The sequence below is a fragment of the Megalobrama amblycephala genome, linkage group LG4, assembly GCF_018812025.1.
Source record: "Megalobrama amblycephala isolate DHTTF-2021 linkage group LG4, ASM1881202v1, whole genome shotgun sequence".
Taxonomy (NCBI): Eukaryota; Metazoa; Chordata; class Actinopteri; order Cypriniformes; family Xenocyprididae; genus Megalobrama; species Megalobrama amblycephala.
In genome coordinates this window covers 18,882,221-18,898,576 of record NC_063047.1, presented here as the reverse complement: position 1 = coordinate 18,898,576, position 16,356 = coordinate 18,882,221, and the positions used below count along the sequence as shown (strand labels likewise).

Here is a 16,356-nt window from a genome sequence, read left to right as displayed (position 1 = left end):
TGAATTTGACATAGTCCTTTGATGTTTAACCGTTTTAAGTGCCTATTGCCCGCTGTGCACAGTTGCCCTGAAGCCACCGGGGTGGCGGTGCCACCGGGCTTGGGCCCGCCATCGCTGCTCGCAGCTATATTTTTACCTTGTATGCATTAATTTAGCCTTATTTTCTTAGGTTAAAAAAAGGGTAGTTGACTTAAAAGGCTAGTTCACCCAAAAATGAAATTTCTGTCATTAATTACTCACCCCCATGTCGTTCCAAACCCGTAAGACAAGGAACACAAATTAAGGTATTTTTGATGAAATCCAAAAGGTTTTTATCTCCCATAGAAAGCAACATAATTATAATTAAATAATAATTAATTATAATGAATCATTTAAGGTCCAGAAAAGTAGTAATTGTTAAAATAGTTAACTGCTCATGTGTTACAGCGTCAGCCAATACTGAGTCGGCGTTCTGACGTAAAACCTGGAAATGCTGTACGTAAACAGTGTAGCAGTAAGGCAGGTGAGAGAAGATATTGTTGAATAGTTGTTTTTGTTTTGTTTTTGAGCACAAAAAGTATTCTCAACGCTTCATAACCTCAAGGTTGATCCACTGTAGTCACGTTGACTAGTTTAACAATGTTTTTACTACTTTTCTGGAACTTGAATGATGGTAATTACGTTGCTTGCTATGGGAGATAAAAATAAAAAAACCTCGGATTTCATCAAAAATATCTTAATTTGTGTTCCGAAAGTGAACGAAGGTCTAATGGGTGTGGAACGACAGTCATAGGGACAGAAATTTCATTTTTGGGTGCATTATCACTTTAAGGACAAGCTTATTTATTTATTTATTTAATCATTTATTGGCGTCTTGTGATGGTTTTTATGAATGTTGGCTTTGAGAGCAGCAGATTAATGCCAAAGAAATTTAATTTTACAATTGCTCTAGGTCTTAGTTTATTAATCCAGCTTAATGTGGCTAAACTCCATCTTAATTTAATGTTATTAATCAATTTACTTCAATAATTTTTGAAAAGAAATTGATAAAATTTGTCGTGAAAAGACTTACCTCAGAAACTCGCGCCGCTTGCTGGAGCTAAGCGCGCGCATTTAATATTAATTACCAATTTAATAAAATAAAATAATTAGGAAATGTTGAAAATAACCTAGCCATAAAATAGATTTTTTTGAAAAGAAATAGATACATTTTGTCGTGAAAAGACTTACCTCAGAAACTCGCGCCATTACTGTCAGGAAACGCTTGCTGGAGCTAAGTGCGCGCATTTAATATTAATTACCAATTTAATAAAATAATTAGGAAGTGTTGAAAATAACCTAACTATAAAATTGAACAACCCAACTCTCACCGAAAATTAAATTTAAAATCTTCGGATATGCATGAAGCATTGAACTTGACTAACACAATTTGCTTGCTTGAATTTCTTTACAAAACTATTTTCTTTTTAAATAGAGGAGTTCGAGTGGATAGTAAATTAAGAAAAACCACCAGCAACATATGCATTCCCAGGGTGTTTTTTTTTTTTTTTTTACTGGTTATTACATAATTCCATTTACACTGGTGTTATTTCTTAGTTTTGATGTCTTAACTATTATTCTATGAATATGCAAGATAATAGCAGGGCTCTCAAGTGTCACGCATTGAGCGTGACAGTCACTCATTTCGGTCTTTTGTCACGCACTCACGCCACACATTGTATTTCTCACGCAGAAAAACTATTTATCATATATTTAATATGCCGCAGCGCCCAAAATGTATCTGGCCGCGCCGCTCTCTATGGAACCGGACAGGAATCAAGCGCGTCTCGAACCTGCCACTTATCAGCCAATCAAAAAAAAAGAAAGAGGCTACACAATAGCCAATCAGAAAATAGCACTATTGTATCTGGGTAAGATTTAACGCAACAACCAATGAAAAAAAAGCATATCCTGGAATTGTTCACCATCATCCTCGTTCACCCACAGAGGAAACCACTGGAGCTCTGAGCATCACTTTGAGCACAAAGTCATGATCTCCTGTTTTAATGTTACAACAAATTCACAACTTGTTTGACACAAACAATGACAACTTGACTGCTGTTAGATAATCAGATAATCAGCATCAGTTTTTCATCAGTGTCTGTAACTTAGACAACAGTTTTACAGCCTGTTCACTGACAACACCTGCTCAGAACAAGTAGTCTAGGCCTAGTTATATTTTCCTATCACACGATGACTGACATTTTGTTACATTAAACATCTCTCTCTCTCCAAATAGTTTTAATAATTTTATTAGCACTAAATAAATTAAAGTGTATTGCATCGTCAATGTTATAGGTCACTTTTTAAATCATGTCACATTTTATATCCAGGCCATGGATCAGTGTTTCCCATACATTGACTAGACTGTAGCAGCCCGCCACATTCTAATTGGTCCCGCCACAGTCTCAAAATATGAATACGGATATGACGCGATATTTAAATTACCGTCTGATAATTGCGCTCCTTTAGATGGCAAAAGTGGGAGTCATAGAGCAAAATAAGTAGACTAGTACCAATTAAGTTTTCGTGCATTATATTCAAAGTCATCTGAAGCCATTCCATAGCTTTTTTTTTTTCTTCCAAGAATTAGGCTAGAATACTTTTTGCTGCTGAATTATATACTCACCTAGTTTACTTATTTATTTATTGGTCAGCTTATGATTATATATTTTTATTCATTTTTTATTTGTATCTATAATGAAGTGGTGTGTTTAGTGTATTCTGGATTGGTTAACAAATCAAAGAGTGACCATTAGTTCCACAAATACAGACACAGGCTCCCACTAATACATTAATTCAACAAAGGTAACCTCTTTTGCTACATATTTTTAATGGTTTAAATGTGTACTCTACATGTTTGACCACTTACGAACTCTCAATTAGCCTACTATATGTTGTGTACATGACTAATGTGCCCAACCATCAGCAATAAATAAATTACTTTTAGAGCACAAAATTGTTTACAATAGAACAAATTTCTTCATTGATCTAGTCACTTAATTTTGCTCTTAGAATGCACTAGATTCATGCATTTAAATTTAAAATGTACAAAATTTTCCTCCGGGAGGGCATGCCCCCGGACCCCCCTAGAGGAACCGATGTCCACCCACTACAGTCTCACGAAATCCTGTGGGAAACACTGTGGATTCATTAATCAAAGGTGTCAGGTAAAAGGCAACTAATAAGCATCATCTCATTCACCCTGGATGCTAGCCCAGAGAAGGTGGCGAAAGTTTTTTTATTTTCCTGCTAACCTGGAAAATAATTCAACATAACTGCATTTAGTGACCTCTTGTTACATTTTACCAATTCAACAACAAAAAAAAGTTCTTAATTTGCAGACTTTCCTTTTTGTTCTGCCAGTCTCAACTGACGAAAGTGCATTTTAGATTACGATACTGAATACACTAACGACGACACAATATCAAGTTAATCATTTTAGTGTGTGATGTATTCAAGATGTGAATTTTTGTATTAATTATAACCACAGGCCTGAGCTCAGACATACTGAATACATATTGAACACATATGAACAACAAATTCTGTCATAAGGTGGCGCTACAGAGCCAGACAACAGACAGTTGCACTTAAAATTTAATTAAAATTTAGTTAAATTTAAAATTTGATATCTGAATGTATTCTGTAAGCCTAGAAGCATGAGTCTTACTCAAAAAAAAGCTCTTTAGCATACTATAAAAAGCTATTTTGGATATTTTAGTGTATCTGTGATGGGAAGCATTGAAATTTATGCATTTGGCAGATGCCTTTTGATGCATCGGTTCATGCATTCCCTGGGAATGGAATTCATAAGTTATGAATTTATACACAACATGACTTTAATACTGATAGAAAACATTACATTTTATCAGCTGTTAATGGGACTTCAATGCAAATACATCGCATAAAATAAAGAAGCATAAATCAGTAAATGAGATCCTGGTATTTATTCAATGCCTTGTACAATCCATTTAGACCCCATGTTTTAAATACAATGTGCATGTCATAATTCAATTTAGAATAAAATATGACATCACTCTGAAGAAGAAAATCTTTAAATTACTAAAATGGGGAAAAAAAGTTGTGTAAAGCTTTTGCCATCAATTATAATTCATAAGACTTTAATATATTTACTTGCATACAGTAGGAAATCATATGTATGGAAAAGGGGAAAAATGCATATCACAAAATTATTAAAACTTATTACATACAAGAACTTAAGACAACAATCATGTAAGTAAATCGCACATTTTGCCCGGTGGCAATAGGCACAATGTGGAACGCCACAAACTCAACGAAATGGGCATCTGAGCCCAAACTGGTATCTTTAAGAAGGCTTTTCATAAGAATGAAATAAGTATTATAACAGCAGAAGTGATTCTGTTCCACAGTCAAACTCTCATAAAGGCATAAGGATGGAAGCTCAAACCACTCCAGCCATCCAGATAAACAGAAACCTCCCATGAATATAAAAATAGAAACAATCATCAAAAAAAAAAAAAAAGAAAGAGCACACTTTATAAAGTGATCAGACAGAGAAATGCATGCACCATAAGATCAGGGCTGACAAAACTCTTGAGTACCAAAAATTATAAAAATATACAGAATATGGCATTGAGATTTTGATGATACCAAGCAGTTATTGCACCTTTGAGAAAACCTGATGTGGCCAATGGAAGAAAGAAGCAAAATAAAATAGCAGAGTGTGTCGTTACCCTAGAAAGCAGCAAGAACAGGGTTTTAGTCTGAAATGTGCAAAGAGATGTGTATGTTCAAGTTAAGCTCAATGTGTGTGTAACAAGTACAAAAATAGATCTTGATTTGTCCAATGCAGTCGATCATATCCAAAATAGCTCCACGCAATTTAAAGACCTAGTCTGATAACATCTGGATCTTTAAAAAGGCTGTTAAAAATCATAATGGCCTCCCTGAAGATCTACACTTGTCTGACAGTGCTTTGGCACAGGAACAAGCTGGTGTAATGCTCACTATCACCACAAGATGACACAATTTTAAAACTCGACCCTCGGGACTGATATTGGCGCACGTGCTCAAACACACACTTTTAACACTATCAGATTCTAGCTGAAGAGCTTGACAAAGCAGCTTTGGCAGTAGGGTTTGTCATTCTGCTCTTTGAATGTGCCTTTGTTCAGCTGTTTAAGGCAGAAGGCGCAGACGAAATGCTCGGGGTGAAACTTCTTGCCCATGGCAGTGATGCAGCGGCCGGTAATGGGTTTCTGACAGCCGGAGCAGAGGGAGCCGCGGCGCTCGTGGTAATGAGCCTCACAGTAGGGCTGCCCTTCATGCTCGAAGAAACTGCCGTTCACAAATGGAGTGAAACACTCCTGTGGAGGAGAGAGAAAACAGAAATCAGTCAGTTATATACAAATGATGCTACAAATAAAACAACACAGCAATATAGACATCTGATATCGAAATGAGCTCGTGTATAAATCCAGAACACACAGATAGCATCATGAACACCACAATTATTCCAAAACTGATACTAATATCTAGAGAACAGCATGGCTGATGGTTGATAATGTGTATATGAATGAAGATCCTGAGTATTTACTTATAGATCTTGAATATACACCAATCAGGCATAACATAACATCTTCCTAATATTGTATTGGTCCCCCTTTTGCTGCCAAAACAGCCCTGACTTGTCGAGGCATGGACTCAACTAAACCCTGCCCTGAAGGTGTGCTGTGGTATCTGACACCAAGATGTTAGCAGCAGATCCTTTCAGTCCTGTAAGTTGCGAGGTGGAGCCTCCATGGATCGGACTTGTTTGTTCAGCACATCCCACAGATGCTCGATTGGACTGAGATCTGGGGAATTTGGAGGCCAAGTCAACACCTCAAACTTGTCGTTGTGCTCCTCAAACCATTCCTGAACCATTTGGGTTTTGTGTCAGGGCGCATTATCCTGCTGAAAGAGGCCAAAGCCACCAGGGAATACCGTTTCCATGAAAGGGTGACCATGGTCTGCAACATCGCTTAGGTAGGTGGTACGTGTCAAAGTAACATCCACATGGATGGCAGGACCAAAGGTTTCCCAGCAGAACATTGCCCAAAGCATCACACTGTCTCCGTCGGCTTGCCTTCTTCCTATAGTGCATCCTGGTGCCATGTGTTCCCCAGGTAAGCGACGCACACGCACCCGGCCATCCACGTGATGTAAAAGAAAACGTGATTCATCAGACCAGACCACCTTCTTCCATTGCTCCGTGGTCCAGTTCTGATGCTCACGTGTCCACTGTTGGCTCTTTCGGCGGTGGACAGGGGTCAGCATGGGCACCCTGACTGATCTGCAGCTATGCAGCTCCATACGCAACAAACTGCGATGCACTGTGTATTCTGACACCTTTCTATCAGAACAAGCATTAACTTCTTGAGCAGTTTGAGCTTCAGTAGCTCGTCTGTTGGATCGGACCACACGGGCCAGCCTTCGCTCCTCACATGCATCAATGAGTCTTGGCCACCCATGACCCTGTCGCCGGTTCACCACTGTTCCTTCTTTGGAGCACTTTTAAATATTGGGATATTAATATGCATAGCTGATATATCAGTCAATCACATACTGTACACACACCCCTACATCAATGCATTCTTACACAGACAAACACACACATACTGACCCTGCAGACAAAACACTCTGGGTGCCAGAGAGAGTTGAGGGCTGAAATGTAGTTCTCCAGGATGGCACGGGCACAGCCGCCACATTTAGGGGCAAACATGTCAAAGTAGTCCTTCCTACAGTATGCCTTTCCCTCCTTCTCATGGAAACCTGCAGGAAATAGAGGTTGCCAAAGGCTTAAAACCTTTTAAAGAAAAAATAGCTTGGTAAAAAAAGAAAGAAATAGTAAAGGCCAGCTAAAGAGAAGAAAAGAGGCTGAGAAGAGTGGAAGCTGCTTACCCTCAGGCCCAAAGAATGACCCGCACTGGGCACAAAAGAAATGCTCTGGATGCCAGGTCCTGTCTAATGCGGTCACCACCCTCTGCAGGATGAAATAAAGGCAAATGTACAATTCATGACAATGAACTGATGGCAAAACTAGAACAGAAAGCACAATTTAAATGTCAATGAATGAATTCAAAATTAAGATATCCAAAACAAAGAATAAGACAATTACTAACCATTATTGGTAATAGTGTTCATTTCCCATTCCAGAAGTCATGTTTCAATCACATACTTCCTCCATTCAGACAGAATTGAGTGATTCAGGTAGTCAGGAATGGTATTTTAGCCTTTAGTTAAATATGCTTGTTATTTTTTTTCTTATGCATATGTTGTGAATGTGATTATTTTATGATCATTTCAATTCATTTTCTATGTAAAGCACTTTGAATTACCATTGTGTATGAAATGTGCTATATAAATAAACTTGCCTTGCCTTACATAATTCTGGTTTAGCAATGTAAACTACTCCAATCCTTACTATATACTAAACAAAACAAAATATATGCTTTTTTTGCGATATACACTACTGCTCAAAAGTTTGGGATCGGTAAGTTTTTTAATGTTTTTAAAAAGTTTCGTCTGCTCACCAAGGCTTAATTTATTTAATTAAAAATACAGTAAAAACCGTAATATTCTAAAAAATTATTACAATTTAAAATAACTGTTTTCTATTTGAATATATTTTACAAAGTAATTTATTCTTGTGTTGGCAAAGCTGAATTTTCAGCATCATTACTCCAGTCTTCAGTGTCACATGATCCTTCAGACATTATTCTAATATGATTATTAGCTCCTCAAGAAATATTTGTTATTATTATCAATGTTGAAAACAGTTGTGTACTTTTTTTTTTTCAGGATTCCTTGATGAATAGAAAGTTCAAAAGAACAGCATTTATCTGAAATACAAAGCTTCTGTAGCATTATACACTACCGTTCAAAAGTTTGGGGTCAGTAAGAATTTTTTTTTTTATTTTTTTTTTAAAGAAATTAAAGAAATTAATACTTTTATTCAGCAAGGATGCATTAAATCAATCAAAAGTGACAGTAAAGACATTTATAATGTTACAAAAGATTAGATTCACTGTTCTTTTGAACTTTCTATTCATCAAAGAATCCTGAAAAAAATATTGTACACAAATACTTTGTACAATTTGCAGCAAATCATCATATTAGAATGATTTCTGAAGGATCATGTGACACTGAAGACTGGAATAATGATGCAGAAAATTCAGCTTTGCCAACACAAGAATAAATTATATTTTCAAATATTTTCAAATAGAAAACAGTTATTTTAAATTGTAATAATATTTCACAATATTACTGTTTTTACTGTATTTTTAATTAAGTAAATGCAGCCTTGGTGAGCAGAAGAGACTTCTTTTAAAAACATTAAAAATCTTACCGATCCCAAACTTTTGAGCGGTAGTGTACATCTATGGAAAACAAAATTCCATTATGGAAAATCTTGTGTTAATGTGTATATTTATCTATATTTATCATATAGTGTAAACGTACAGTCATAAGTAAGTCAACATTTCTCTTTAAAAAATCTTGCTTTAGGCTTCTAATTAGTGACCAGTGATTTGGAAGACTCAGGATATTTTTAAATATATCTCTGATTGTGTTTATCTAAAAGAAGATAGTCATATACACCTAGGATGGCTTGGTGGTGAGTAAATCATGGGATAATTTTCATTTTTGGGTGAACTATCCATGTAAAATGATTTATTTACATTCTCAGCAGACTCTATCTATATGCATGTGTTGAGTTCGATGGCAAAGACCTATTTAGACTGTATTTAAGTGACTGTTTATGTTTACAGGAAACCTGAAGCCAGAGGTAAAGTGTGAGCAGCTATAGTAAGCACCATCACTATTGGGTGGTGACATACGAGACACACACAAACACAGGCCTGTGAATGCCCTGTCTGTGACCGCTTAAGGTGGTGATAGGAAGCATAATCCTTACGTCCAGAATGGGTCCGTTGCAGTAGTAACAGCGTGGAGAGAAGAGGCTGTGGTAGTCCTTTTCACAGTACGGCTGGCCGTCTCGCTCAAAGAAGTTTTTGGAGCCTATTTCCTCCTGACAGTGAGTACACACGAAATGTTCCGGATGCCACGTCCGACCCATTGCTGTCACCACCTGAATGAATCAAAGAAAACGAGGATGGAAGTGTACAGCTATACTTAAAGTAGTAAACAACAAAAGTAATAACTGAATATCAGTGTCTTGAGATGCTATTCAAGCTACGAAAGTTTGGAATTATTACAATTTTTGAATGTTTTTAAAAGTCTATATTTATTTGATCAAAAATACAGTGAAAACGGTAATATTATGAAATTAAAAATAACTGATTTATGTGTGGAAACCAATACATTTTTTTTCTTACATGAATAAAAAGTTATCAACATCAATAATAAGAAATCAGCAAATCAGCATATTAGAATGATTTCTGGAGCATCATGTGACACTGAAGACCACAGGAATAAATTACATTTTACAATATATTCAAATAGAATAGAGTTATTTTAAATTGTAATAATATTTCACAACATAATGCAGTTTTGATAATAAATGCAGGTTTAGTGAGCATAAGTGACAAAAACAATAAAAAAAAAAAAAAATTTGAAACGCACAAAATTTATATTCACACACACAGACATGAAAATATTCTTTGGTGGCTTTTTGGTTTGCTTTGGAACAGAGCTTCCGCTCTAGGGCATAATATCCTAAAAATCCAAATGGAATGTAGGTCAGGATAATGATTTGGGCATTAAATGAGATCATCTCTTACCTGGCCAGCGATTGGTTTCTTGCAGGCTCCACAAACACCTTTGGCTACAGTCTGGACACCCAGGCGGTTGAGGTCTGACTGCAGGCTGCCCAACATGTTATCCAGTTTATTCCCCTGCTTCGGGACGCTGGTGGGGGAACTCTTGCCCTGAGCCATAATCTACAGAAAAAGGAAAAGAATTTTCATGTTTTAAAGTCTGTCTGCGAAGAAAATGTGGATGCAAATCCCACTCTGCACACGCAGATACAAAACAAGCAGCTTTGTTTATGATAAACACTTTCCACTTGGTACACATAACTAATATTACTACCAATTAGTCATTTAGCAGATGCATTTATCCAAAGTGACTTTCAATACACTTTTTACCAGGTCAGTCTTCCTGGAGTAACATGGGGTTTAATGCCTTGATCAATGGCACAATGTTGATAATTCATGGCGAAACACATGCAGGATTTGAAGCCACACCATCCACTGATACTTGACTTGTTTTGGAGAACTCAACACTGAGAAGTCAATATAAATGTACCCCTAATATGGAGTGTAGTTATTTAGATATTTTGGTGTGCTTCACTTTGTACCATGACTATGTTCAATCAACTTTATTTTTTTAAGTCAAAAATTTCCCAATATAACCATCACCACGTGAAAAGGGTATTTTCAAACTCCTAATCAATCAGCATGTACATCAAGAGCTTTTTCCTTCAAACAAACAGAACTGGAGATGTTGAAGTGCACACATTTAATTGCATCATTTATTAGCCAATCCATTACAGGATGTTAGTGGTTTTTAAACTACACTAGTAGTTCTCAGCTTCGCAAAAATACTCCATCACTTATTTGGAATCAATTGAATTACCATGCATTGCTATGGCAATGGAAATGTTTACTGCATTTGTCTCATTTCACAGCCTTAAAAGCAAACAGCAATCAACAGCCAGCAGAGATACATGATCCTGCACAAACAAGAAATAGGCAGCAAATCTGGTTAGATTTTATGCAACATTTGCAATTCTATATTTCAGTTTATTTCACATAAATGGAAAGGCTTTTGAATCATGTCTGCTTTATTAATCTAAGGAAACCAATCTCATGCTCTCTGCGTACCCTTCCTTAAATACAACAGGACCAAGAAGGTGCTAAATACATAATCAGATGACAGACCAAGCAAGGCCAAGAGTCAAAAAGTGCTGGTGTAACAGTATCCCCATCTCTGTTCTCACAATTCAAAGAACTGTGACACAGAAGCATTATTCACAAATCAAAAATAGCAACCTACACATCCTCTGTTATTTCTGCTTATGATCTCACACTTAAACAAGCTACTTCTGAAGTACTCCAGCGCAGCCTGACTATTAACTTGCAGCATTAAGCCTGGTTCATTCTGCAGCATTTTACACAATTTTTGCAGACTTGTTTCAGAGTCGAAAATCTACCAAAAAAACAGGAAGAACACAAGTGTAGATGGTAACAAATGTAATAAAACTCTTATGGAGTAGATTACATACAAAGTCAATGCAAAGACGCAAAAAGACGTGAATTGGGCAACACGATTTGCCACGAATGCACGATATTCGCCTCAAAAGATTTCAACTCGAGTAATTGATAACCAATTTAGTTGGCAACAGAATTTGCTCACGTTCCAGGAATCTAGAGGAAAAACAAGGGAAAACAGACTGTCTTCATGGGACATGTTGGCACCAGCAAAATATGTAATAAATGCTGAGACACTCCTAGTGCGAGCGCTGTTTGGAGGTCAAACACATAACTGTGTGCACTCAATAAGCAACATGCTAGAAACCATGAAAGAATGGATGGAAAAGGCACAGGGTCTATCTGACCAATGAATTTTCAAAATATTTTTCATGATATTTTGTGATTACTGGATAGGAATCATTCACTTTTACATTCACATTCAAATTCAGAATGATTCACTATAGATTCATTCAGACTGATCAATTCAACAGATTCACTTGAAAGCAATCCACTCATTCAATGATCATTCCTTTAGGTCTCTCCCAAGGTTTTTTCCACTACAGTCACCTGGTGGAGATTGCTTTCTCAGTTTGGGTTTAAAAGACAATTAAAAGGTGCCCAAGAACATGTTTTCAAAAGATGTAATATAAGTCTTAGGTGTCCCCTGAATGTGTCTGTGAAGTTTCAGCTCAAAATACCCCATAGTTTTTTTTTTTTTATAAATTTTTTTAACTGCCTATTTTGGGGCATCATTATAAACGCGCCGATTTATGCAGCGCGGCCCCTTTAAATCTCGTGCTCTCCGCCCACGGAGCACGTGCTTGCCTTAAACAGCATAAACAAAGTTCACACAGCTAATATAACCCTCAAAATGGATCTTTACAAAGTGTTCGTCATGCAGCATGTCTAATCGCGTAAGTATGGTATTTATTTGGATGTTTACATTTGATTCTGAATGAGTTTGATTGTGCTCCATGGCTAAAGCTAACATTACACACTGTTGGAGAGATTTATAAAGAATGAAGTTGTGTTTATGAATTATACAGACTGCAAGTGTTTAAAAAATGAAAATAACGACAGTCATGTCTCCGTGAATACAGTAAGAAATGATGGTAACTTTAACCACATTTAACAGTACATTAGCAACATGCTAACGAAACATTTAGAAAGACAATTTACAAATATCACTAAAAATATCATGTTATCATGGATCATGTCAGTTATTATTGCTCCATCTGCCATTTTTCGCTATGGTTCTTGCTTGCTTACCTAGTCTGATGATTCAGCTGTGCACAGATCCAGACGTTAATACTGGCTGCCCTTGTCTAATGCTTGAACATGGGCTGGCATATGCAAATATTGGGGGCGTGCATATTAATGATCCCGACTGTTACGTAACAGTCGGTGTTATGTTGAGATTCGCCTGTTCTTCGGAGGTCTTTTAACCAAAAGAGATTTATATAAGGAGGAGGAAACAATGGAGTTTGAGACTCACTGTATGTCATTTCCATGTACTGAACTCTAATTATTCAACTATGCTGAGGTAAATTCAATTTTTGAATCTAGGGCACCTTTAATATAAAGATGGTAAAGTCTTATACACTTGTGGCAATCATTTTGCTCCAGACTGCCTCACAAACAAGGGTCTTTTCAAAGAATCTGGTTTGAACATATAAGGCTGAACACCGCTACTGACAGTTTCTGACATTTTCAGTGCGTGAGATTGTCCTGTTTTGTTGTTTCCAGTGTTCAGGCAATCTGTCCTACACTGGTATGCTGGAGCATGAGCTCTTGGAGCCCTGCCCTCTTCTTGAAAGAAGCTCAATTGCATTTAAAGGGGTGGGCACACAAAAATGGTGCATTTGTACTCACCCCCCAAAAATGGCAATTTTAACATGCTATAAAAATGACCTGTGGGGTATTTTGAGCTAAAAATTCACATACACACTCTGGGGACATCAGATACTTATTTTACATCTTGTAAAAAGGGGCATAATAGGTCTCCTTTAACTAAAAAAGCACTACATTTGCAACATCTACACTGTTATTGAACTGAACTGAATTGAGCTAAATAATGACACTATTGTCTTTTTAGAACTCCTTTACACCTGAAATTGAATTGGTTTCATAATTGATGACTTCTGTATCATTTACATTTTCCTGTTTATCAATGTGAGATCAGGTAAGATCTTACAGATTTATGAATGAACTGCTCTAGGGTTGGGCGATGTCCCCTAAATTGGCAGTTGACGATGTTTACAGTAAAACATCGCGATGGACGATGATATCGTCGGGCGGGGGTGGGGGGAGGATAATGTACATTTGAATGTACATTACATTCAAATGTACATGTGTGCTTTGGCTGGCGCTAAACCAGAGACAGACGCGCGCAGCAAATATGCAGCAAGTATAGACGGACGCGCGCAACAAATATGCAGTCTTTTCAACCACATAATGTTTATTTTAGGTTTCGGATGTTTAAATACATATAAATACAAACAAAACAATACATTTAGAGTTTGTAAAATACACATTGATGTATATAGAAGCGGCAATAACAATTCTTTCCATTATAAATTAGAGGACACGTTTTATTCATATCAGATACACATTGTGTAAGTAACTTTAAAGTTTACTCTATTCTATCGGAATATCAGATATTTCATGTTATAGTTAACACATTTGTGAATATTTTGAATAAAAAAGGAAAACTGAAATAAAAGCAGATTATCAGTCATACAGCGCTGCAGGGTGACATGACAAACAATGACGCGTCACCATGGAAACAATAAAGTGATACGTTCTAAATAACGGTCGCCAGAATATTTTAAACTTACGTGCGAAAGGGTTATTTTATTTCCCAACTAATGACTCATACGGGCTTTCCAATAGGTATGCCTGACATGGTATTTTCACAGACTAACACACGTCTCTGGCATAAACTACAGTATTTAAAATAGCATATATGCATTAGTTATATTCTCTATTTAATTTACAGAGCAATTCCTGCAAAGATTTTAGGTTAAGTATAGTCTATTGAAGAGACCAGGATTAGTGTGTCGACTCGCAAGACTCGCAGCGGAGCGGGACGGGGGCGGGGGCGTGGCATCACGATGGTGTCTCTCCATCGTGATTTCGGTCAGCCATCACGATGGACGATGATATCGTCCATCGGCACAACCCTAAACTGCTCAAAATCTTCCTGGTCTACTGACATTTGTTATGACATCCGCTTCAAACATTACAATGCTCATGATAACTTTCGATAACTAACTCTACAATAAGTAAATCCACTTCACAAGCTAATTACTCTTTGACAGCGATGCCATAGAAATACAGAGCTAAAGCAAGGTCAAACACAAAATTCTAAAGATAGCAGCACATAAATAAATGTGACTTGACTTGAATGACTCACTATGGCTTGTGAACTAGTTTTACTCTACACTATCCCAACATACAACCAGACTTTTCCAGGCCTATCAAATTCCCTGATATTTCCATGCTTTCCATGACCGTGCAAACCCCTATGACAAAGATGCAAGCTCGGATCAGATGCAGATAAACAGAGAGCAAGTTCATGCCTGTACCGGTGGAAAAAGAGGTTCGTATTCCGTTTGGCAGCCCACAGATGATAAAACCTTTGGTGGAGGGGGTGGGGTCACAGGTTTGGGTGGAGGGGATGGAGGAGGGGTGGGGTCTTTAAGTGGAGGTGGGGCTGGAACTGGAGGAGCGGGAGGAGGAGGAGGAGGAGGAGGAGGAGGAGGAGGAGGAGGAGGAGGAGGAGGAGAGGGCTCCCTAGGAGGTGGAGGTGGTGGGGGGAGAGGAGGTGGCATCTGTACCACAGGCACTGGCTTTTTTGGGGCAGGATTGGTTAGGACTTTTTTCGGAGGACTGGGTGAGTCTGGAGGAATGATGATCTGATGGACAAAGAAATGTAAAACACATAATAGGAAGTGAAATTGGCACAACACGCATAATATTGTGCAACAGTCAGGTTCCAGAAGTAAAAAAAATAATCACATTCATTTTCGCCATAGGAAGATTGGGTTTTTTTTTTTAACGATAACCGAGGTTGAGGTTGTTAAAGAATGGTATATACTTTTGCTGAAGTCATCAGCTTACATTATTTCAAATTACAATATTATATAATAATATAATATATTGTAAATACTTAAACATTTGTATATTTTTGCATATTTGCAATAAACTTAAAATATATTTTTTCTATATATAAAAAAGGCAACTTTAAATGAATAATTTAATAGTTCTCCATAGTTTTTCATTCAATTGCCATTATGTTCATGGGATTGTAGCCTTTGTCATTTTGTCTTGTGTCTGTCTTTTTGTTTGATTTTAAAATACTTTTTTGCTTCAAATAAAAGTTTGTGATGTTGTGATTCATGTTGGTTCATGGCTTATAACACTTTATGACTTTTTTTAAAAGTGCTCTATGGGACAAATGAATGGAAAAGATTCTTCCAGAACTAACGCCATTGAAAAAGTGGACACGCATTGTTGCACTCTATTTCAAAACATTTTATAAAGGTTAAAAAGCCAGTTTTTTTATATAACAAACCAATTCAAAAAACGGTTGTCGTGCAAGCTTTTTGTTAGTTCCACCAGTAATCTTGTGACTTACGCTACCTTATCAACCGTTGGTGATACACCACCTTCCTCTCTTAAGCGCTGTGGGTTGGAACAGACAATGACCCCTTCCGTAAGCCAATCATCTGGCCGTTTTCGTGGCCGCTCAGTGCGACCAATTCCCAGTTTCCCTTGCAGCTCTTCAATGAGTAGATCTTGTGAATTACTCTTGTTGAGAATGAGTGGGCCCATTTTTCTGCGCATGTGGCCATCACGAAACATTGGGTGAACGTTGGACGTTTCCTTTGTGCGTCTGATGACCGATTTAAGCTGCGGAGAAGCAGCATTAATGAAGTCACCACTTTAAATTTTTAGATCATGCAATGCTTTCTTTGCAAATGCCATTCAAGAACTCAGAGTCCAAAGGCCTCTAAAAAGCAGGCAGCATGATACAAATCAGTACTGTAACCTCACACCTATCAAAGCTGGGCCAATGTAATGCATAGCCTAAAGCTTC

The 16,356-nt window shown here is 37.2% G+C and overlaps 1 protein-coding gene across 4 annotated transcripts in view; it reads right to left on the bottom strand.

Moving 5' to 3' along the window:
* Positions 1-3,950: 3,950 nt before the first annotated feature.
* The window catches only part of pxna (paxillin a), a 59,494-nt gene continuing 47,088 nt past the window's right edge, over positions 3,951-16,356 (bottom strand). For 3 of the 4 annotated variants that reach the window (XM_048188058.1, XM_048188057.1, XM_048188056.1), the window contains 7 exons: positions 15,900-16,169; positions 14,843-15,172; positions 9,783-9,941; positions 8,957-9,130; positions 6,943-7,024; positions 6,665-6,813; positions 3,951-5,366 (listed from right to left, as the gene is read on the bottom strand). In XM_048188058.1, coding sequence (XP_048044015.1) covers positions 5,100-5,366; positions 6,665-6,813; positions 6,943-7,024; positions 8,957-9,130; positions 9,783-9,941; positions 14,843-15,172; positions 15,900-16,169 — 1,431 coding nt within the window. In that variant the 3' untranslated portion in view covers positions 3,951-5,099. The remainder of the gene's footprint in view (positions 5,367-6,664; positions 6,814-6,942; positions 7,025-8,956; positions 9,131-9,782; positions 9,942-14,842; positions 15,173-15,899; positions 16,170-16,356) is intronic. The other variant, XM_048188059.1, reaches the window with a different exon arrangement.